Source organism: Aotus nancymaae, unplaced genomic scaffold (genome assembly GCF_030222135.1).
Source record: "Aotus nancymaae isolate 86718 unplaced genomic scaffold, 86718_ANA_hifiasm-v0.15.2.pri h1tg000016l, whole genome shotgun sequence".
In the NCBI taxonomy this organism is placed as follows: Eukaryota; Metazoa; Chordata; class Mammalia; order Primates; family Aotidae; genus Aotus; species Aotus nancymaae.
Genome location: NW_026988428.1, coordinates 18373265 through 18398634, shown reverse-complemented (window position 1 = coordinate 18398634; position 25370 = coordinate 18373265). Strand labels below are relative to the sequence as shown.

At 38.0% G+C, this 25370-nt stretch overlaps 1 protein-coding gene across 2 annotated transcripts in view; it reads left to right on the top strand.

Moving 5' to 3' along the window:
- TMTC2 (transmembrane O-mannosyltransferase targeting cadherins 2) overlaps positions 1–25370 on the top strand; it is a 441683-nt gene that overhangs the window by 188011 nt on the left and 228302 nt on the right. For both annotated transcript variants that reach the window (XM_021675289.2, XM_012442083.3), the window contains one exon: positions 14583–15411. In XM_021675289.2, the coding sequence (XP_021530964.2) occupies positions 14664–15411 (748 nt within the window). In that variant the 5' untranslated portion in view covers positions 14583–14663. The remainder of the gene's footprint in view (positions 1–14582; positions 15412–25370) is intronic.

Below are 25370 nucleotides of genomic sequence, written 5' to 3'. Positions count from 1 at the left end.
GAGCTGTGTCAGGCTGAAAGAATTATCCAAGTGTGTTTTGAAGACTTCATGAGAGATTTTTACAGTAAATCTTATTTAACTCTAGAGTTTGTTTTATTGAAAATGCTAAAACTCAAAGATATACAATCTTAATGAAAAAAATACGAGATTTTAACACAATCTGAAATAATTTGAAAGCTAGTACCATAATGATAGCTACAAAGGGTAGGTATGCTTTAAAAGATAAATGGGGGTTGTTTAAATGGCCATCAGTAAGTATTTAGTAAATGCAAAATTCCATTTTAACTGATTTGAAGTAAGATCAAACTTGGGTTGATTGAAGTCTTGTTGAAATGGAGAATGAATATTGCAATGATTATATAGGTTTCATAATTTTGTTTTGTTTATTTTTTTAGAGACACTCTCGCTCTGTTGCCAGGCTGGAGTGCAGTGGCACAATCTCAGCTCACTGCAACCTCCGACTCCCTGGTTCAAGCGATTCTCCTGCCTCAGCCTCTCAAGGAGTAGCTGGGATTTTTTTTTTTTTTTTTTTAGTAGATACGGGGTTTCACCATGTTGACCAGGATGGTCTCAATCTCCTGACCTCATGATCCACCCGCCTTGGCCTCCCAAAGTGCTGGAATTACAGGCATGAGCTACCGCACCCAGCCCTGGTTTCATAGTTTGAGTACTTTTCTGTTTCAAAATCTTCCCATGAATTTGTGTATTAATTTTCAAATATCGCAGTTTCCATATATAATCTTTAAAAGTTAGTATGTGATCAAAATTTAATTTCAAATCTCACATTAAAAGAGGGAATGAAATAAAGCGATTACAGTTACACAAAGATTTCATCTATTTACGTTGGTAGCCACCAACAGGCTCCAAAAATTGCATATTACCAAGTTGCTTCTGGCAAGAAGACATTTTTGGGGAGTTAACAGAATAGAACCTGAATGAACTGAAAAACTTCTTAATATTTTCCTTCCTTCCCAAACATCTGGCATATTGCCACTTCACAGCCACATTAATAATTTCTATGTCAACATAACATGAAATATTCCACTAGTTTAGTACCTGTAAAGTAAGTTTAATTTGAAAGTCATACTTTTGATGATGAATTCCAGCTAATAAATTGTACCTTTAAGTAATGCTTATTTGTTGGTGCTAATACTAATTTGTGCTTTTAGAAAAGTTATTTGATTTATTTTAACCAATACTGCATCTAAGTTTACTATTTTACTTTTCAAGAAGATATTCATCATCAGAGTAATATGATGCATAGGCCTGAAAAATAGCTCTTCATGAAAACTCAAATGATATTTTTCAGCTTTTCCCACGTTACCCATCCCCAGACTCAATTTTTGTTTTTAAGGTGTTTTGGAAATAACTAGGCTTCGGGTACTGTTGATATCAGTACTTTACCCCTTTTCACATATCTTTCTATATTAAAGGGAGCAAACTAAACAGTACAAACCAAGAAAGATTCGGGAGTAGGGTTGTTTTTTCTGTAATTCTACTAACCATAACTCTGTTACTCTGGTGTTCCTGGACATTTATAATGGCCTTTCACTTATTCTGTTTTCTTTCATGTGGGGGTGATGGGAAGAGGATGACCATCCTGCTGGCTTAGTAAACCCAGAATGTTCTACTCAGCTGGCATTTTAAGGATTCTAATTCTGCTTGATTTTGCTCTGAATTACTAATAGTTACAAAGCACAAATAAGTGCCATAGTGTTGTCTGGAAATCGCTGAATTGTTTAAATCACTGAATATTGAAAGAAGAATTACAAAATTGATGGATGCTTTCCTATGTAAAAACTATAGTCTGCCTCAGTTGCTCAGTCAAGAAAATGAGTATTTTCTGAATCAGTGTGGCATTCAGAGAAAAAAGACAGTATATATGAGATATGCCCAGATAAATGGCTGCATTTTTACCTGTGAGAAACAGGAAATAATAATTTGTCATTTGACATTGAATTTACTATTTAAATTTAGGCGAAGACATAGGGTAATTATAGAGTTGGAGTATATTTCCATATAACATTAAGCATTGAAATTATATGCTTATTAATGAACATCTATAAGGCATGTATGTTTATTAACTTCTATTTGTATATATAATATAAAATCTCCTTTTCTTGCTGGTGTCTTTTGTGTTTTCATAGAAAAACTCCCACACTCATTAAATAGCTGTCTATTATGATATCTTTGAGAGAAGCCGGCTGTATCTTTGCCTCCCCACTGAGTGAAGTCTCATTATAATTTGTCTCTTTATGTTTCCAAAATGCTGGGCTCACATGCTTAACTCATTAATGAGACTGGAACGCATCTCATAATGGCTGGTTTGTCGCACGAAAGCCACACAGAGTTAAAAGAATGTTGCAGTTTAATCCATTGTCGCAGGAAATGCATTTGGAATGTAGTTGCCCAGTTGAGGCAAGATTGATAAAAGAAAGTTCCTTTTCGAAATTCAGTTAATTTTGAGCTCACTTCATTTTATTTCTCCTCCCACTAGTTGTCTTCTTAAAGAACAGGGAAAGGAGTTTAATTAAAAACAAAAAGTGTTTTCATAGTCAAGAGAAGTATCATCTTTACTTTTGTTTAAAACATTTTTTGTTGTTTTTTTCTCAGGTCACAAAGGATATTTTCTTCACATATTTTCTTTATAAAGCCTGGATTGTTTGGTGGCTAACCTGATTTGACCATAGTGCACTGCCTGGTGGGAAGTGTTAAACCTCTCATTCTAAGCTAAACAAGATTACTCTGAAGGCTGGCATTCAGGGGCTTGTTTTTAATATAATGGGTTAGGGGCTATGGCACACCCCTTGCAGTTCCACTAATTGAACTTTTTGGGTACTTCAGTTTCTAATAGTTAGCTCTAGAAGGGGCTTGCCATGGGTATGCCAGAAATTGCTCACTGCTTGATTTCCCCATGTTAGTTTAATGAGGAAGAATGGGTCACCATGCCAACCAAAACACCACAGCAATGGGTTTAGAAGCGTCCTTCCTTGATACTTGCTTCCCATTTAGGGGTTTCCAATAAACTACAAATGCTATAGAGTGTCAGACAAAAACCAAATAGGATTTGAAATCGGTATGTCCTCTCATACAATGCATATAAGCAACTATGTTCAGTTAACTTGAATTTTACTTCATTTTGTATTCAATCTTTTTGATTAGTGTAGAAGGTAGTGAGGCACTTAAGTTGATCTTAATTTTCAGTTGTTAATTTTTCTTTGCTAGCAGCTTTCAGCTATTGATCTATCAGAGCTCATCTACATTTAATTTCGTTTGGTGTCTAAGAGCTTTTATTCTACTGTACTAACAACTGTTTAAATAATATACTTAATTTTTTAGAACAGTTTTAGGTTTACAGAAAAATTCAGAAAATAAGACAAAGTTCCCACACACCCAGTTTCCCCTACTATTAACATCCAGCATATCAGTATTATGCATTTGTTGCAAGTAATGACCCAGGGCTGATACATTATTTAATCAATGGTTTATTCTGATTTTCTTAGTTTTTACCTAATGTCATTTTTCAGTTCCATGATGCCATCTGGGATGGCACATTTATTTGTCATGTCTTCTTAGGCTCTTGGATGTGACAGTTTTTCAGGCTTTTTCTTTTTCTTTTCTATTTGAGACAGGTTCTTTCTTGCTCTGTGGCCCACACAAGAGGGCAGTTGAACAGTCACGGCTCACTGCAGCCTCAACCATCCAGACTCAAGCGATCCTCCTTCCTAAGCCTCTCTTGTAGCTGGGACTACGTGCAAGCCACCACATCTGGCTGATTTTTGTACTTTTTTTTTCTTTTTTTGGTAGAGATGGGGGTCTTGCTTTGTTGCCCAAGCTGATCTCGAACTCCTGAACTCAAGAAATCCTCCCACCTTGGCATCCCAAAGTGCTGGGATTGCAGGCGTGAGCCACCATGCCCAGCCAGACTTTATTTTTGATGATCTTGTCAGTTTTGAGGATTCCCAATTATATATTTAGCAGTATGTCTTTCCATTGGAATTTTTCTGATTTTTGTTTAAATGATTATTCTGGGAATAAGTTTTTTTTTGTTGTTATTTGTTGTCTTTCTTTTTTCTAATTTTTAAAAGTATTTGTTTGTTTTTGAGACAGAGACACTCTGTCACCCATGCTTGAGTGCAGTGGCTAATCAGAGCTCACTGTAGTCTTGATTTCCTGGGCTCAAGCAATCCTCCTGTATCAGCCTCCTAAGTAGCTGGGAATACAGGTGCATGCCACATTGTCTGGCTAATTTTTTTTTTTTTTTCCTATAGAGATAGGATTTTATTATGTTGCCTATGCTGGTCCTGAACTTTAGGCCTTGAACATTTCCTCCCATCTTTGCCTCTTGAAGTAGCTGAGATGACAGGTGTGAGCCATTGCTCCTGGCTGGGAATAGGGGTTTTGAGAGGAAGAACATAGATGTGAAATAATATTTTCATCGCATCATAACAAGGATACATACTATCAACACAGCTTACTATGGCAGAGCTGACCTTTGTCACCTGCCAGTGACTGTGTTTTTCAGGTTTCTCCACCGTAAAGTTACTTTCTCCCTGCATCTTCCCACTCACCTGCCTTTACTATGCCTTTTGGAAGGAAGTCCCTATGCACAGACCACACCTACGAAATGGGAGTTATGCTCCCATTTTTGAGGGTAGAGAACATATATAAATTATTTGGAATTCTTCTGCAAAGAAGATTTGTTTCTTCTCTCAGTTATTTATTTTTTGTATCACTTACCAATATGGACTCATGAATATTTATTTTATACTTTGGGTTATAATCCAATATTGCATTACATTTCTTGATGCTCAAATTCTTCCAGCCTTGGCCGTTGGGAGCTCTTTAAGTGGGTTCCTGTGTGCCTCCCACACTTGGACATGTCTGTATCAGTGTACGTTTATGTGTGTTTTGAGCACTTTCTCCCTTTCTGGCACTACAAGTTGCTCTAAGTTCATCTTGCATATTATCTGTCCCAGTCCTAACATCAGTCCATTTTTCCAAGGAGCCCTGGTTCACTTTATTAGAAAATGGTAACAACCATTGAAGGAATAAATACAAAAAAATCCAACAAAATTCAGGAAAATATCTTTCAAGTATGATTAAGTGAAAGACTAGATGATCATCTTAAGTTGTTATATGTTTACCTGGAGATGTACTAATGCTTTCTGACGGATGCTTGAACTCAACGGGAAACATTATGGTGTATTATGGGTTTAAGTGAGCATAATAACTCCTTAGAATCCAAAATACTGAATATCTTAGCATACTTTTTTATGCCTCTTAATCTTTAAATTTTTTCTTTACAAAGACTGTATATGCCCACCCATTTAATCTCTTAATATCTTTTGAAATGCCAAACATTATAAAACTCTTTTATCTTGTCTGTTAGTTGGTGTGGGGAAAAAACAAATGTTTCTAATCTTGTAGACAGGATGATTATTAATAAGAAAACCCATTTTCTTTTAAAGGGAAACAGAACTACTCTGACAACTTGATTATGACAAAACTTTGATTAATCACATGGATATGTTCTAGAAACAATTCCTAACTCTGCTTTCAGCCATGCATTCCTTCATGTCACATGTTCAGAAGTTATGCTTTTGGGGGAGTATGCAGTGATAACTGTTTTGGGAAGGTGGAGAGCTATGAAAAATCCTATTTTATTGACATAAGAAGAGTGATGAATGGTAAATACAAAATAGAAGGTGCTAGATTTTTGCTATGGCTGGATAGCCTTTTCTCTGTCTTATAACTTTCAGTACTGATTTTTATCTACTTTATTATTACAACTACCATCATTGCCAAGGGCTTAATTTGGAATTAAATGAGCCTTATGCTTAAGTAATTTATTCTCGTTAGTTTGCCAAGATGTAGGTCTCATGATGGTTTTAATACTCTACAGCAGGATGTTTACATTTTTCTTTCATTGAGACTAAAATATTCCTTTTCAGTTTCATTTATGTCCCAGAAAATCTGATATCAGAAGACGATATTGAAGCTGCCATTATCAATGGCAGTTTTTCTTGAATAATAGAGTGGGAAGCTGTTATAGTTGAATTTTGCTTTACTCTTATTTTTATTTCTTTAGTCAAAGACCCCCGTAAAAGGAAATAATTCACAACAGGGCTCTGTAGAGGCATCACCACCACTAACTAATATGGCAGGGTCTTCTCATTGGCTTCTCCCTCATATTTCATGTGATGTGTGGGGACGATTTTGATGTTTTCTGATAACTTTCACATTATTTACTCATTAAGCTATAGTTATGTACTTTCATTCCATTAGTGTGTCAAAAAACTAAGTTGTCAATTAGGAACCTTATAGTGGCTGACTTTAATTCTATGATTTCCTGTGTCTGGCAGTTTCAGGAAAAACCCTGTAAACATCTTATAATTAAAAATATCTGGCCAGGCATGGTGGCTCACGCTTGTATTCCCAGCACTTTGGAAGGCCGAGGCAGGTAGATCACCTAAGGTCAGGAGTTCGAGACCAGCCTGACCAACATGGCGAAACCCCATCTCTATTCTTTAAAAAAAGTATAAAAGAAAATCTATTTTTGTTTTTCAGTAAAATGGAGATTAGAGCTGATGTCCCTTAAGAACTTTACAAATGAATATATTTGAACATCTTAAAAATTAGACTTTCATAAGGCAGACCTATAGTATTTAGTGAATAATTAGGTGAATTAAAACATGAAGAAACCCTGTCCATACTGGTGTGAAATGTATCTATAAATTTTTTTTGTAGGGATGCAGTAATTTTCCTATTTATAACTTTGGTAATAACTTAATGGTTATAACTATAACCGTTTAAAACTTTTACAACAAAGTTGTAGTAAGGAAAATGTTCCTCCCGAACATATGCTACTACTTTAATGTGTGCTTTTCATGGAGAGAGGGAAGCAGGCAGAAAACATGACGACATAAAGGTGAAAAGGCCAAGTTTCTGTGTGTGGTGACAACAAACTGATTGAAAATGGTAACTTGGCGTTGTGGGCAATATCGTTGACTTTTTTTTTTAACAGATGAGGTCTCGCTATGTTGCCGACGGTCTTCTTGAACCTTTGGGCTCAGGACATCTTCCTACTGCAGCCTCCTGAGTAGCTGGGACTACAGGCTACTGTTCGCAGCCAATTTTGTTAACTTCATGAACCTCTGTGTGGGATATTGGGAGCTGGGACTTAGCATAACAGGGTATAAAATGTGTGAGAGAAAGATAGAAACTGACTTTTAAAAGCAAGGGTCAGACTTAGTTTAAGAATCATTTATTTGAATTCCTACAAATGTCAGGCTCTGTGTTACCCTCTGGGGAGAGATGTATTAGTTACAGCTTAGCTCTAGAAGAGCTTTTTGATATTATTGTACATCCCAACTGCTGTGCATTTTGTTTTTATATTATTTTCCTTTGATTTAAGAGATTTTCTTGTAAAATTAAGGTAACAATCGCAAAATAACTATATTAGAACATGGAAAAATATTTTTGATGTTGAGAAACCTAATTATAATAGCTTCAATAAATAACAAATATAGAAAAGTGTAGGACCTAACACATCAGATATCTACTTGCCTATAACCAGAATTTAGATTTGTTAACATATTAATCGCATATTTTTAAAATCTAGTCAGTGTATATCAAGTTGTCAAATCTTTAATTTTTTCAAATAAACTTTTTGATAAATGGGAATCTCACACAGATTTGAAGCCATCTTTTTTTTTTTTTTTTTTTTTTTTTTTGAGATGGAGTTTCACTCCTTGCCCAGGCTGGAGTGCAATGGCACGATCTCGGCTCACTTCAACCTCCACCTCCCAGGTTCAAGTGATTCTCTTTCCTCAGCCTCCTGAGTAGCTGGAATTATAGGCATGCCTCACCAGCAATCCTGGCCATAATGAAACCCGGTCTCTACTAAAATACAAAAAATTAGCTGGGCGTGGTTGTACACGCCTGTAGTTCTAGCTACTCAGGAGGCTGAGTCAGAGGAATCTCTTGAACTCCGGCAACGAAGGTTGTAGTGAGCTGAGATCGTACCACTACGCTCCAGCCTAGCAACATAGCAAGACTCCGTCTCAAAAAAAAAAAAAAAAAAAAATTCAATTTGTCCCAGAGCCTGAGAAGGAGTGTTATTTGTGTTTTATTTTTATTATGGTTTACTCATTTACAGTGAGGCAAATATATACCTTGAAACTTTGTGAAACAAGAGTCTAACAACATTTTTAGTATCAGTACTAAGAATTAGACTTGCACAAATATGCACTGACACCCAACTTCGGCTGCATTAGAATCACCTATGAGATTTTACTTGTACCGGGGCGTTAGTTCTTCTAAAAGTTCATAATTGATAGTGATAGACCTTCAGGTTTGAAAACTATCCTTTAAGGCATTATGATTCTTCTCTTCTCAGTGTGGTTTTCTAGACAGAGTAGTACAGTACAGCAGTATGAAGCTCTAAGAACACACAGGTCTGTCGTCTCTTATGACAAGTTTATATCCATTGTGTAGAAGAGCCCCTGCAACTTTAATGGTAAATTGAATGAACTAATTGTTTTACCTACTAAATTGCAATCCTTTTCTAATGCTCCCTTTGAAAGATTATACTTAAGTAATGTTTAAATATCCCACACTCTGAAGTCTTATCTTTGTGTGAATTTTTGCTAGTATTAGCTTTCAAGTCTTCGGAGGCAGTTCATTGGGAGAGTCATGCCTTATCTATACTTGGATCTGAGAAATACAAGTGTAGATCAGTTTGATACACCAAGCCGAGAATACAGAAGTGCTAAGGCAAATTGTAGGGCCGCTTGACTCCTAATAGCAGCTCAGTAAAAAATTTGCTAATTTGATTTAATCCATAAACTATAGCATAGGGACTAAATTAGAAATGAAAACCTTTTCCATGCTTTCCTGTATCTTGTTTTAAGGCCATCTCCACAAGAAAAGTTGAGATGTTTTATTAAAAACTGGATTTGAAGAGAGATTTTTTTTTTATCAGAATGTCATATATATAGTTGATTTCTTTTTTGAAACCAAGTTTTGCATTTGTTGCCCAGGCTGGAGTGCAATAGAGCGATCTGGGCTCACCACAACCTCCGCCTCTCGGGTTCAAGCGATTGATTCTCCTGCCTCAGCCTTCCAAGTAGCTGGGATTACACGCATGTACCACCATGCCCAGCTAATTTTGTATTTGTAGTAGAGATGGAGTTTCTCCATGTTGGTCAGGCTGGTCTGGAACTCCCGATCTCAGGTGATCTGCCCACCTCGACCTCCCAAAGTGCTGGGATTACCAGTGTGAGCCACTGCGCCTGGCCTAGTTGATAATTTTTAATACAATTCTATGAGAGAGCATTAAAGACACTTGAAAATTGCAGTTTCATACTTTTGCTGATAATTTTTTAAATTTTTGTTTCTATTTTAAGTTCCTGGGTACATGTGCAGGTTTGTTACACAGGTGAATGTGTGCTTTGGCTGATACTTTAAAAGTCATAGCAAATCACAGCACTTTACAAACTCTCCTACTTTAAACATTTTAAAAATCAACTTTACCTACTGTTTTAGCTTCCCTTTACGAGTGTCACTTGTCAGCCTGGGCAACATGGCAAAACACCATCTACAAAAGAATACACATGCACACACCCCAGCTATTCCAGAGGCCGAGGTGGGAGGATCACTTGAGCCCAAGATGTTGAGGCTGCATGTAGTAATCCATGTTCACACCACTGCATTCCAGTCCGGCCTGGGTGAGACAGCGAGGCCCTGTCTCAAAAAAAAAACAAAAAAAACAAAAAAAAACGAATGAGTCATTTATTTTGTCCATACAGACCTCACCATTAAGTTAGAATAAGTATATGAAAACGTTTCCTTCAGAACCATACTATATTTTGATCTTAGTGACTATGTCAGTTTGTTAGCATTTTATTACTTATGTTTTCTTTTTGTTTGTTTGTTTGACATGGAGTCGCGTTCTGTCACCCAGGCTGGAGTGCAGTGGCACGATCTCAACTCACTGCAACCTCTGCCTCCCGGCTTCAAGCAATTCTTCTTCCTCAGCCTCCTGAGTAGCTGGGACTACAGGTGCACGCCACCATGCCCGGCTAAGTTTTGTATTTTTAGTAGAGACAGGTTTTCACCATTTGGCCAGGCTGGTCTTGAACTCCTGACCTCACGATCTGCCCACCTCAGCCTCCCAAAGTGCTGGGATTATAGGCATGTGCCCAGCCATGTTTTCTTGTTTTTATCTCATTTTCATTTTCTCAGTACTTAGACATATAATATTTAACATTGAAAAGTTTTATTATTCATATCTTTGTATTCTATTGTATTTAAATTTTCTTTTAGCATAATAAATGCAACAATATGACCACATCTGGAATCTTAGTTTTATTTTGATAATTAAGATATAACAAATTATTAGAGGTACTTTTGTGAAAAATGAATAGTTTTGCCTTGTTATGACATTTCTGTCTTTAGAAATAATATGGAATTATGTTGTTTTTTGTTGTTTTTTGTTATTGTTGTTGTTTCAGTCAAATGCTTGCTCTGACGCCCAGGCTAGAGTGCAGTGGCACGATCTTGGCTCACTGCAACCTCTGCCTCCCAGGTCCAAGAGATTCTCCTGCCTCAGCCTCCCAAGTAGCTGGGATTCCAGGCGTGTGCCACCACACCTAGCAAATTTTTGTATTTTTAGTAGAGACAGGGTTTTACCATGTTGCCCAGGCTGGACTTAAACTCCTGACCTCAGGTGATCCACCCGCCTCAGCCTCCCAAAGTGCTAGGGTTACTGACATGAGCAACCGTGCCCTATATCATTGTTAAGCCTATCTTCTTCTGGAGTTTAATGACTAGCAAAGAAATCTGACCATGTTTCCCTCCTTCATGTGACTTCCCTGTCCCTTGGCTTCTCTTCTTGCCTGATTATAGCTGTTTCTGTAATGCTATCTCTCTCTTCCTCCCTACTTCCCCAGTCATTCCTACCACAAGATATTGTAATAGAATGGTCTTAGTCACACTTTAAAAATGGGCTTTCAGTACAAATTCAGAATTCAGTTGTCTTTCAAGATCAGTCTTCTTTATCCATGATATCTTGTCTCATTTATCTTTGCCAAATAGTGTTTCTCACTTGTATAATTTAAGAGTACTCAGTTACATGGTTGATGAATCAAATTATTACAAGTTCTTAAGCATGGTTTTGTGGGTTGGTTTTTCTAAAATCAGGAAATTTTGGAATTATTACTGGATAGAATTTCAGAGGAACAATGAAATAGTTTGCAAAAATTATTCTTAGATGTTAATGAGGCTTTGAAGTATTTCATTTTTCCAATTAAAAGTTAGATTGTTGAGGCAGAATGTGATATTATTCCCTCTACTATTAAAAATTCCATACAGCATTATGTGAATGAATCTTAAGCCAACGTCTGGCAAGGATGTTTTTAAAACAATGAAGTTAATGCTGTGAATTTGGCATTACTGTATCTGATACTAATGAATAATTCCACCTCTTAAAATTGTCTAATTTCCATCTGGTTGCTGTTTCTCGTTTTCTTTATTTTAAGTTTTTAACTTCTAACCACCTGTTCTTTTGTTTCTCATTTTTTATACTCACAATTACCCCTTTTAGATTAAAAAAAAAAAACTTTAATACTTTTGAAATGTAAAAATGGACATATCACCAAAAAGTAGAAAGGGAACTCTAAATGAATTCCAAACTTTTTGTTTTATTAGAGATATAAAAACTTCTAAGATCTTAAAAGAAAAATCTCACTAATGAGTTTAAAATTAGGGAATAAAATAATTTGTGTTAAGAAGAACAGGGTCACCAGTTAGGAGGAGATTATTATAGGCATCCCAGTGTTGGCACTTGGGACTAGTGATGACAGAAGAGATGGAGGGAAAAAGATTCAGGCTATAATTGGATGTGAAAGTTGTAAAGACTTGGTAATGAGTGGAATGTGGAAGGAAGGAAAGTGGCAGTGAAGAAGAAACTGGTTACGTTGTATTACTGTTTGCTGATGGTGATGATGATTGGAAGAGGAGCTCTTTTATTTCTTTTGGGGAAGTATGAAGTCAGCAGTTCTATTTTGGGCATTTTGAGTTTGAGATACCTAAGTGAATTTGAGCAATTGAATAATTGGCTATGGAGGTGAGGGAGGATGAAGGTATGGTCATTAGCATACATTAAGGATATTTAAATTCATGAACTGGCCTGTCACGGTGGCTCACGCCTATAATCCCAGCACTTTGGGAGGCAGAGGCAGGCGGATCACAAGGTCAAGAGATGGAGACCATCCTGGCCAGCATGGTGAAACCCTGTCTCTACTAAAAATACGAAAAATTAGCAGTGCTTGGTGGTGCATGCCTGTTGTCCCAGCTACTCGGGAGGCTGAGGCAGGAGAATTGCTTGAAACCAGAAAATGAAGTTGCAGTGAGCCGGGATCACCCACTGCATTCCAGCCTGGTGATAGAGTGAGACTGTCTCAAAAAAGAAAAAAAAATCGTGAACCTTGTTGAGGATCATTAGGTTGAAGGTAGAGTGGAAAAGAGCATGCTTAAGTAGTGCTGTGGCTTCCAGCAATCAGGGTTGGGGTGGAGGAGGAGTCTGAGGAGCAGAGTCCAGCGTGGCAGTTGTATACAATACATAGACATTGTTTTACAAGAAGTTGTTTATACTTAAGATATATTGCTCTTTGTGGGTTGTTTTTTAAGCTAAATATTTGGTGTATGCTTGGTAAGATTCTAAACCCACTTCTAAATGTCATTAAGACAATTCTATGCAACGCTGGTGTGTCTACTGTAAAGAACGGCCTTACCATTGAACCATTAGTGGGATATGATGCCCATTTTAACCCACCCTGCTGTGCCTCTGTAGGACTTAGATTGTTAGATGTCAACTAAGTTCTTGCTGGGGTTGAAGGACTTTGCCAGAAAATTAGCATTCACATGGATGCCCTTTGGTCCTCCTCTCACAGTTTTTTGTCATTCTCTTGAAATAAGTTAGTTCATTATTAAAGAAGACATTTTATTTTATTATTTTATTTTTCATTTGAGACAGTCTTGCTTTGTTTCCCAGGCTGGAGTGCAGTGGTGCAATCTTGGCTCACTGCAACCTGGGTTAAAGCTATTCTCCTGCCTCAACCTCCTGAGTAGCTGAGACTACAGGTGCGCACCACAATGCCCGGCAATGTGTGGTTTTGGTTTTTTTTTGTATTTTTAGTAGAAATGGGGTTTTGGACTCCTGGCTTCAAGTGATCCACCTGCCTCGGCCTCCTAAAGTCCTGAGATTACAGGAGTGATCCACTGTGCCCGGCCTAAAGTAATTTTATTTTATTTTATTTTTATTTTTTATTTTTTTGAGACGGAGTTTTTGCTCTCGTGACCCAGGCTGGAGTGCAATGGCGCCATCTGGGCTCACCGCAACCTCCGCCTCCTGGGTTCAGGCAATTCTCCTACCTCAGCCTCCTGAGTAGCTGGGATTACAGGCATGCGCCACCATGCCCGGCTAATTTTTTGTATTTTTAGTAGAGACGGGGTTTCACCACGTTGACCAGGATGGTCTCGATCTCTTGACCTCGTGATCCACCCGCCTCGGCCTCCCAAAGAAGTAATTTTATTTTTAAAAACTGTCATCAACATGAAAAATTTGGGATTCATGAGGAGTATTTTTGAATGTCGGATGTCACTGTTGTCAGTGACAATATGGGGCAGCAGATAAAAGCCTGGTTTATAAATTCTGCAAGGACAGAATAAGACAATGAAATGGGGACTGGCTTAGACTTAGTTGCATGGTTTTACTCCCTTAGAGACGAGCACAGAGTCCTGCCATACCAAATATTTTTTGACACGACAGCTTTTTGTTTTTCTTCAAAATTTAAACTACGATAAAATGAAAGACAATAGTTATTAGGTGCCTTCTATATCTTACACAGAGTGCTAAGTACTTTACACTGTGGTCCCATCGTGACCTGACACAAATTCTGAGAGGGAAATAAATATATTGAACCCACTTTGTAGAAGTTATGAAACTGAAGCTTTGATTATTGGTATTTTAGAGAGAAAAAATAAGAAAAGATAATCAAAAAATATATGCAAACTATGATTCCACATTCAGGTTTTTTTGGAGATTAAAATTTTTCTAGGCATGTTTGAAAGGTGATAGAGGCCGGGTGTGGTGGCTCACACTTGTAATCCCAGCACTTTGGGAAGCCAAGGCAGGTGGATCACGAGGTCAGGAGTTCAAGACCAGCCTAGCCAAGATGGTGGAACCCCGTCTCTATTAAAAATACAAAAATTAGCGGGCAGTGGTGGCAGGCACCTGTAATCCCAGATACTCGGGAGGCTGAGGCAGAGAATTACTTGAACACTGCAGACAGATTTTGCAGTGAGCCAAGATTGCACCACTGTACTCCAACCTGGGCGACAGAGCGAGATTCTGTCTCAAAAAAAAGGTGATAGAAATAATTAAGTCATTCTTTTTGTAGACATAATGCTGTGTTTATAACTGTCCATTTAAAAATGTATTTTATCTCTAAATAGTAAATGTTCCCATGCTGTATCAACAATGATCTTAATTTTTCCCTTCTCTTTTTTGATTTCAGAGGAAGAACTTGTCTCTTTTCCTCAGCATTAGTTTGTTAACTTTCTGGGGGTCCTCCCTTTTGGGTGCCCGGTTATACTGGATGGGAAACAAACCACCAAGCTTTTCCAACTCGGACAACCCCGCTGCTGATTCGGACAGCCTCCTCACCCGCACGCTCACCTTCTTCTACTTGCCAACCAAGAACCTCTGGCTGTTGCTATGCCCAGATACCCTCAGTTTTGATTGGTCAATGGACGCTGTGCCTCTGCTCAAAACAGTTTGTGACTGGAGAAACCTACACACTGTGGCCTTCTATACTGGACTCCTCCTCCTTGCCTGCTATGGTTTGAAGAGCCCGAACGCAGACCGAGAATGCGATGGGAAAACTGTAACAAATGGCAAGCAGAATGCAAATGGACATAGCTGCCTTTCAGATGTGGAGTACCAGAACTCAGAGACTAAGCCCAGCTTTGCATCCAAAGTAGAAAATGGCATTAAAAACGATGTATCACAGAGAACTCAACTTCCTTCTACGGAGAACATTGTTGTTCTGTCTTTATCTTTGTTAATCATACCCTTTGTTCCTGCCACGAACCTGTTTTTCTATGTCGGCTTTGTAATTGCAGAGCGAGTATTATATATTCCTAGTATGGGCTTCTGCCTACTGATTACAGTGGGGGCCAGAGCCCTTTATGTCAAAGTCCAAAAGCGGTTCCTCAAGAGCTTGATTTTTTATGCTACAGCTACACTAATTGTTTTTTATGGACTCAAGACTGCGATCAGGAATGGAGACTGGCAGAATGAGGAAATGCTGTATAGGTCAGGGATAAAAGTAAACCCAGCTAAAGGTAATCTTTTATTTTATGCTTTTGTCTGGATAGTTTATACTTTCAGCCTCTTTACATCTTTGCTTCTTGTCTTAAAATACAGTATTAAGGAGGAAGAGGTCCTTTTATGCAGTATTCGTATCTTTCATGCTTTTTATTTTTTTAAAAGAGATACCGCATATAACCAATTTAGAGACATGACTAATATTTCTTACTTGGAATAAGAAAATATTTTCCTGTGTTTCTAACTATGTTTGTCTGGCAGAATTAGAGCTCCTGTTGTGTAAAAATATTGACTGTTGCAAGAAGTTAGAAAAGGGCTTGGTTTTCAAATTTTAAACTACTGATAGAAACAGCTCTTTTATCATATAATAAAAGTCAGTATCCCACATAAGTATACATTAGCTCTTCTGTTTTCCAGGCATCGCCTGGGGAAATACAAGACTTTCATTGAAACCTTTAAAAGATTTGGAGATGTGACTCCCTCTGAATCCTGAAATTATGTCTCTAGATGTCAGTGTGTGCACATTCAGGTGTGAGTCACCTTCTGCTGTGCAGAGGCTAAATTATCTGAATGTTGAAAGCAGTTAGCAAGTTTTTACTTGAATGTTTAAGTCACTTAGAAAAATAAACTTTTCACTGTATAATGAGAGCTTTGATTATACTATTCATGATTGCTTTTGATTTAGAAAATTATCTGAGCAAATCTCAGAATCGATAGCTAGCATAGAAAGTAGTTTCCTTTAAAATAAAAGAGAAAAGTCAAAAGCTATGACAATGGATTACTCTAGTTTAGGCAATTTAATGTATTGGAAGCTAGAAGACAATTAAATAAAAATAGATGTAAATTTTTAGTGCAGAAATATATCATAGTAAATAGTGCTAAAGAGTTTTGTTCTTTATAAGCCATTTTTATTCTCTTTTTTTTTTTTTTTGAGAGTGGTGTCTTATTGTAGCGCCCAGGCTGGAGTGCAATGGCATGAACTTGACTCACTACAACCTCCGCCTCCTGGGTTCAAGCGATTTTCCTGCCTCAGCCTCCCGAGTAGCTAAGATTACAGGTACCCACCACCACACCTGGCTAATTTTTGTATTTTTAGTAGAGACGGGATTTCACCACATTAGCCAGGCTGGTCTCAAACTCCTAACCTTAGGTGATCTGCCCACCTCATACTCCTCAAGTGCTGGGATTACAGAAGTGAGCCACCGCATCTGGCCTATTTTTACTCTTTAAATTATGTTTGTTTATATAGCGTTTGAACTGCTATCTTTCTACTCTTTCCAATACAATTCTATATCAGGATTAAAAGAAGGTATAAAACTGTTCCAGAATATGAAAATGGCCTGCTAGTAGGTATTAGGATATATGTCTAAAGATCTAGATACCCCAAAAGCTACTTTGTCGTGCTTGTCGGATGAGCACAAATTAAGTCAAGAATTTAGTGAACAACTACACATTTCTTTAAGCTAAGGAACTAATTGCTGGCACTTACACTGCTAAATAAATTGCAGAGACTTTAATAGGAAGTTGGAAGCTTAAAGTTGAGCTACTGTATAGCATGTAATTTCTCAATTCTTTGTGAAAAATCATTACCAGGTTGGCTTTTTCTAGGTAGTAAATACTGCACAGTTTATTGAATGGATCTTGTTGTAAAAATTGTTACAATTAGTTTTTGCAGAATATTTACCAGCCAGTTTTTCTGCACTAGTAGATGTAAGGATATAGAACAAGGCTATGTTGCCAACGTATTTTCCTGATATATAGCTAAGAATTAAAAACAAAATTTCTTGGTATATTTTAAGTTTTAGGCTAAATTACTATTAGAAAAAGCCAAGACAACAGTGGTTTAAGTAAGATAGAAGCTTTATTCTTTCTTTTAATCTAAGTATGTGCAAACACAGAGCTGATAAGGTGGCGCCATGGGTTTTCAGGATCCAAGCTCTTTCTCTTTTATTCCCTTGCCATCTCAGTGGTGTCACCCTGTCCTTATGGTCCAAGATGGCTCATTATCACATCAGCACTTCAGCTGACAGGAAGAGAGGGAGAAAGCGCAAATGGTGGGTATACTCAGTCTTAGAGCATATTGCAGAAATTGCACAGCTTGGTCTCAGACCATTGGGCACACCTACCTACAAGGAAGGCTGGGAAATGTTATCTTTATTCTGAGAAGGCACATATCCAGCCAAATTTTATTACAATGCAAAAAGGAGAGGGCAGATACTCAGATACTAGGGTATAAGTAACAGTCAGAATACCTGAAAACATTTTGTAAACTCTTAGGTATTTTCCAGCATTAAAAGCTGACAGTTAATGATTCTAAATAAGATATTTTGGTACATAGTTAGAATGTTTGATCATTTTTTTATTTTTTCATTCACTAAGTAAAACAATTATTGAACATTTCCTGGGTTTCCAACATTTTCAGGTGTTCGTTCTAATACTTAAAAAGTGCTGCAGCATTTCAGCACCCCAAAATATTATTAGCTAAATAAATGTACAACTGGCCACTGCCATGATAAGTTCTTTCAGACATCAAACACTGAATTTTCAAAACCCACCACCCACCCATGGCCCAGTCAACTGGGTAAAGCCCACAGGTAAAACTGTGGGCTTTACCATCTCAGTCCATCTCAGTTGATGGAATCTCCATTTTCCTAGCAGGTCTGGCCAAGAATTCTGAAGTCATCCCTGCCTCCTCTTTTCCCTTCACAGCAGCTCACATCCATTCCATCAGGAGATCCTCTATGCCCTCTTTGTAAAAATGCATCCAGAGCTTGACCACTTTTTACACCATCACTGTTGGCATCATGGCCGAGGCCACCACCGTCTTTTATCTGGAATATTAGTAAAAAGACTCTTGTCTCACCTCCCAGCTTGTGTTTCTTGCCTTTTAGCATGTCTTGTACTTTTTTTGCTTCAACTCAGCATGATGTATTGGGTAATAAGAAATGGGGTGAATCGGTTTTATTGTGAGATTTTATGTAAATCTGATTAGGAGTTAGACTGTATTTTGCCATAGCTGTGGGTTCCAGAGATGTCACATTCCTCTGGTGGCCTTGGTTTTGGTCTTCCCAGTGTTTGTTGGGCTTTCCCAAGGACTCAGTTTGTTTTGCATCTATTTCAGCAGCTCTGTTGGTGTGGGGAAGGAAAAATATTCTATTATTTTATGGCAAAATCTTCACAAGTGTTTCTTTTCTTTTTTTTTTTTGAGATGGAGTTTTGCTTCTGTTGCCCAGGCTGTAGTGCAATGGCATGATTTCGGCTCACTGCAAACTCCGCCTCCTGGGTTCAAGTTATTCTCCTGCCTCAACTTCCCAATTAGCTGGAATTACAGGCATGCACCACTATGCCCAGCTAGTTTTTTTTTTATTTTTAGTAGAGACAGAGTTTCTCCATGTTGGTCAGGCTGGTCTCCAACTTCCGACCTCACGTGATATGCCCTCTTCAGCCTCCCAAAGTGCTGAGATTACAGGCGTGAGCCACCGCTCCTGGCCACAAGTGTTTCCTATCTTTCCTTGTGTCCCACTCCAGTTGAGACAGGAAGGCTAAAAGAGGCTGAGTTGAAAGGAATGGCTTTCCCTCACAGCTCTGGGACAAGGCTAAGATCTTTCGTTTATGGAGCAAGTGGCATCTATCATGACAAATGCTCTGGGTAGTATATTTCATAAGGTTTATTCTTCTACTGCCAGAGTCAGGAGAACATCTTTCTTGGCCCCTCCCAATGAGACTCTGTTGGGGTCCCAGAAGGCAAAACCTCCAAAAGTGTGCAAGTCCCCTAAGACTGCCACTCTCAGGAGTTTCTGATTTGAAAGCTAGTTCATGCTTAGCCTCCAGCAACTTGTCAAAATGACTAGTCAATTCTTTCTAACGGTTTCTGTCTCCAGCAGCTTCTGCTCCAGGTAAGCTCTCCTTTGCTGTGTCTTTAGATTTGTCTTTCTCTAGATTTCACGGTGGTGGTTGGCCCTGCGACCCCAGTTCACTGATGTTTAGCTTTTTCTGTTTGTAATGATGTGAGTGACAACTTCACATTCTTTTTTTTTTTTTTTTTTGAGACGGAGTTTAGCTCTTGTTACCCAGGCTGGAGTGCTATGGCGCGATCTTGGCTCACTGCAACCTCCGTCTCCTGGGTTCAAGCAATTCTCCTGCCTCAGCCTCCCGAGTAGCTGGGACTACAGGCATGCTCCATCATGCCCAGCTAATTTTTGTATTTTTAATAGAGACAGGGTTTCACCATGTTGACCAGGATGGTCTCGATCTCTTGACCTCATGATCCACCCGCCTCGGCCTCCCAAAGTGCTGGGATTATAGGCGTGAGCCATCGCGCCCGGCCGACAATTTTACATTCTTTAATGTCTGAACTGAACCCTGCTTCTTTTCGCCTTCAAAGTCTATGCTTAACCAGCAGCCCTGGCGACCTTTTGGAAACACAAGTCAGGCCATGGTGTTCCACTCTCCCCAGTTATTCTCTGGCTCCCTGTTTCTCTCTAATTGAAAGCATATTAGAGGGGGAGGGAGCGGGGGAGCCAAGAGTTCAAAAGCTATTTATTGAGTACTATGCTCACTTCCTGGGTGATGGGTTCAGTTGTGCTCCAGGCCTCAGCATCATGTAATATGCCTTTGTAATAAACCTGCACATATAGCATTAGAATCTAAAATAAAAGTTGAAAACATAAAAATAAATAAAATTAGAACAGTTCTGTGCTTACACAACTCTACATAGATAGATAGATTATAGATATGATAGATATAGATACTAATACACAGTCTCAGACAGACAGGACCCCGTATATACTCACCAGCCTTTCCTTCCCTTATTCCACTCCGGTCCTGCTGGCCCCTTTGATGTACTTTTATATGCCAGGGAAGCTCCTGATGCAGAGGCCCCCCCTTCCCTTTTTTTTTATTTTTTTTATTTTTTTTTTATTTTGAGACAGAGTTTCGCTGTTGTTGCCCAGCCTGGAGTGCAATGGTACGGTATCAGCTCACTGCCACCTCTGCCTCTCTGGTTCACGGGATTCTCCTGCCTCAGCCTCCTGAGTAGCTGGGATTACAGGCATGTGCCACCACACCTGGCTAATTTTTGTATTTTTAGTAGAGATAGAGTTGCTCCATGTTGGTCAGGCTGGTCTCGAACTCCCAACCTCAGGTGATCTGCCCGCCTCAGCCTCCCAAAGTACTGGGATTACAGACGTGAGCCACTGCGTCCGACCGCCACAGAGCTTTTACCTTTGTCATTGTTTCTTCCTGGAATGTGTTTTCCTGGTTATTCTCACTGTGATCTTCCTCACTTCCTTTAAGACTCTGATCAGCTGTTGCATTATAAGCAAGGTGCTTTATGTAAAATTGACTGCCCTGCTATAAATTATATCCACCCCTCCACCTCTGTCTTATCCAACATTCCCTATCCTCTTTCCATGCTTTATTTTTCTCTTAGTAATTATCACTATTTGACATACTATATTTTCTATAATTACATGTTCATTGTGTGCATGTGTTATCAGCATACACTAGAATGTATAACACAAGAAGGTAGAGATTTTTACATTTTAAAAAGTGCTGTATATGCTGCAATGAGGACTGTGTCTGGTAGAGCAAAGGCATTCAGTAATGAATATGTTTGAGTCTTGTTACAGTCAAGGTCCTTCTCTTTAAGGGGTTCATGATCTGTTTACAGATAGAATGTACATGCATGAAATAAGGCAAAAGTGTGAAATATTATGCCTTTGATATGCCAGGTAGTGTGAAGGATGCTTTATAATGACAGGTAGAATTGGGAGTGGAGTTAGTTTTAGATTGTGTGACTGCATCTGTGTGTGACTGCATCGGTGTGTGACATATGCTTCCATTTTGATACAAGGCAAAACTCTTCCAGTCCAGGTTTCTTATTTTTTTTTTCTGTGTATAAGATGTTAATAATAATTCTGACTACAGTTACTTTCTTAGCAATTATGAACCTGGCAATAATCTTCCTTAAGGCAGATTTTCTTAGTCTGTTACATTATTTGAACCTAAGTAAAAGATTAGAAACCCAGTCTTCTATACGATTTTCTGAGATTACAGATGGAGTTAGGATTTTTTTTTTCTTCCTTTGAAAGCCTTTACAAATTCCAGAATACTTCATTCTAGCATGTGCTTTAACGGGATATGATTTTCAGCCTCATGAAGCAGTATGCATTAAAACTGCTGCCTTCAGTAATGGGTCCTGTAGACAGCTGCCAGTCATTAACTGATTGGATGCAAATGATGATGAGTAAACCCTGTCATAGTGACTGTGCTGCTAATTTATGGTTTAAATCTGGATACTAGAGAAATGATAGCTGATTTGGACTATGTAAACCACAAGTCCTGTCTCATTATGTGGTTGATAATGTCAGGAAAATACTAGACATAGTTGATTACTGTAGTTTGCTGATTTCACAATGACTCTTTGCATTTTTGTGCTTAGGAAAAAAAAATTTTCTCTGATGACTGCCTTAATGAGCAAGCCACATTATATTTGAAAGAGTCTCCCCCGATACCCACCACTTTTTTTTTTTTTTTGAGACAGAGTTATGCTCTTGTTGCCCAGACTGGAGTACAGTAGTGCGATATCGACTCACCACAACCTCCACCTCCTGGGTTCAAGCGATTCTCCTGCCTTACCCTCTCGAGTAGCTGGTATTACAGGCATGCACCACCATGCCTGGCTAATTTGGTATTTTTTAGTAGAGATAAGGTTTCTCCATGTTGTTCAGGCTGGTCTCAAACTCCCAACCTGAGGTGATCTGTCTGCCTCAACCTCCCAAAGTGCTGGGATTACAGGTGTGAGCCACTGCATCTGCACCCACCCACTCCCGTCCCCCTTTAAAGCAACTCATTTTTTAAGCCATATTGATTAATATTTGCTTAAAGAAAGCATTTCTTGATTCATTACAAAGCAGTTAAATGTGCAATCACTCTTTTTGCTCTGGCCTTTTCTAAATCCCCATGTGGCTCTAGTTTCTGTAGAATTTGGCACCATTGATCTCTGTTACCACGGCTTTTAAGGCTCTGCATGATTTTGACTATCTTTCTCTCATTTCCCACAGTTTTCTCCTACGATTTTGCCTTCTCCCTAAACTAATGAATTCTTGAAGTTTTATTTTCCCTTTTCTATAGTATCTAGAACATTGCTTGGTATATGGTAGGAGGTCAATAAATACACAATTGAATTTCTAAGTTATGTTCTCTGTGACCCCCTACTTACAAGGAACTTTTCCACCTGGGTGATGTGCCAGCATCTCAAACTGGTCACCTCTCTTCCCTAAAATCAGCTTCTTGCAAAGTTCCTTATTAATTAACGTCGCAATCCCAGGCTAACAGAGTTATAGATAAGCAGATCAGTGAGCACATAAACATAAAAGAATTGTAGCATATATGGCAGCACATCTGGTTTGCTAAAAGGCATTTTAAAATTAAGTTATAGATTCGAAATCAAATAGATTCTGAGAATGGTTTATTAACTCTATGTCAGTTTGATTTAAAAAACATGACTGTGGTGGTTAATTGTTTGAAAGCAGTTTCTTAAATGGTTAAGAACAATTTCTTAAATAGTTAAGAACAATTGGGCCAGTCGCGGAGGCTCATGCCTGTAATCCCAGCACTTTGGGAGGCCAAGGCGAGCAGATCATGAGGTCAGGAGATCAAGACCATCCTGGCCAATGTGGTGAAACCCCGTCTCTACTAAAATGCAAAAAATTAGCTGGGCATAGTGGTGCTTGCCTGTAATCCCAGCTACTTGAGAGGCTGAGGCAAGGGAATCCTTTAAACCCGGGAGGTGGAAGTTGCAGTGAGCTGAGATTGTGCCACTGCACTCCAGCCTGGCAACAGAGCGAGAGTCTGTCTCAAAACAAAACAACAACAACAAAAAAACCAATTAAGAGTGAATCTGGGAAAACTTAAGAGCTAACAGTTGTTTTTAATGCCCATTTTTAATGTAAACATGTGAACTGATAAATATAAAAGATGTATGTGAAATGATATACATATTTGAAACTTTCAAGGTGATTATCCAAGCAGTCTGCATTCACTCCCCCAATGCAAATGACAAATATTATGTTTTAGATACAGAAAAACAGTCAAAATTGTTTTGTAGTATTTGACAATTTTTTTTCCTTTGTAGATTGCTGCAAAATTGGTGGTTCTATTTCAATTTAACATGGCATCAAATTTTAAGAACAAGTATGTTGTAGGAATATCATTTAGGAAATAACTCACAATTTAAGTGAATCCTAAGTCTCTAAGCCATGTAAAAATTGACTATTTCATTGCAGATTTTATGGTCTAAGCTTTTTTTTTTAAACCTTTAATTGAGTGTCTTTAGCTGTGATGAGTTTCAATTAACCAGCTACCTTTGAAATGGTGTAATAAATTCTATTATTATATTTTTCCAATAATTTGTCATGATATGTCCAAGGGAAGATACAAATTTTTCAACAGAGGTTCAGATTTTCATAAAACGTGAAATTTGCCAGTTAAATCAAGAAAGGTACTATAGTATTTTCTTAAAACTGACTGGCCTGAGTTATGCTGTAAAACACAGATTTTCATTTTTACCAGCGAGCCCTGGTAGGAGAACCTGCTAAAAGTATCTCACCAATAAAGGCTGATTGAGAGATAAATAGCAGGAAGTTAAATCTGGTTTTCATAAAGAAATTCTGTGTTTTGTCTTTTCAGTCCGTCTCTTCTCTATAGAGTAGAAAAAAATAGATAAACAATGGGGCTGGCAAGAATGAAATGAAAACATCTCATTGGCTGAACTAGACTGAAATATTTTTTAAAAGCCGATTTACATTTACTCAGTTGTTAAATTAAGGCCCATTTTAAATATTTCAATCTTGAAGAATTCAAGTATGGTTGTTTCCATTTGAGATGGAGAGTCACAGAAGTTCAGATGCCTTTAAAAATGAATTGGGGCCGGGCACCATGACTACGCCTGTAATTCCACCACTTTTGGAGGCCTAGGTGGGTGGATCACGAGGTCAGGAGTTTGAGACCAGCCTGGCCAGCATGGTGAAACTCCATCTCTACTAAAAATACAAAAAATTAGCTGGACATGGTGGTTCGCATCTGTAGTCACAGCTGCTCAGGAGGCTGAGGCAGGAGAATTGCTTGAACCTGGCAGGCAGAGGTTGTAGTGAGCCGAGATTGTGCCACTGCACTCCAGCCTGGGATACAGAGCGAGATTCCGTCTAAAAAAAAAAAAAAAAAAAAAAGAATGAATTGACACATAAATTTTTTTCCTGTTGTCCAGCTCTAATGATTGCAAGTACAGTTTTTTGTGGGTGTGAAAAAAGAATCCAGACCACAATATACTCAATGCAAATGGTTCTATGATATGGATGAAGTGGATGCCATGTTGCTGACTCTAAGATTTTGAAATTACCCACAACAAGACTTTTAGAATATTTATGGGCTTTTGAAAACCTTCAAACCTTAAAATTAGAGTTGCCTTAGATTATATTTATAAGGGTTTATATGCTAAAAAAAAATTGAGACTAGCATAGGATTAAGCATGAAGTTAATTTTTTTCTGATTTCCATAGTATTGTGTTTCTTAAAAACACCCTAACATGTCTTTGCTTTTATTAAATATATATGAAATAGATCATTCATATATAAGTATGCCTTTACATCATATTTGTATAGTTTAAGGAATACTAAAATATCTATTTTGTAGCTTATTAAAGGAATATATCCAGTGTCTTTGAAGACTTTTCTCTATACTTCTTCTTATTCACAGTTTCGTTTCTCTCTTTTATTTCTTTTCTTGTCTTATTATGTGCTGGATTCCCCATTGCAATGTTAAACAGATTTTTTTTTAAATTTCTTATACTTGTTTAAAAAAAGTTTTTGATTTTTTTCACAATCGGTGTACTTATAGATTTTTCTGTAGATAACTTTTATCAGTACAGTTTTCCTCATTTCTAGTTTAAGAACTTTTTTATCAATTAATATTGATG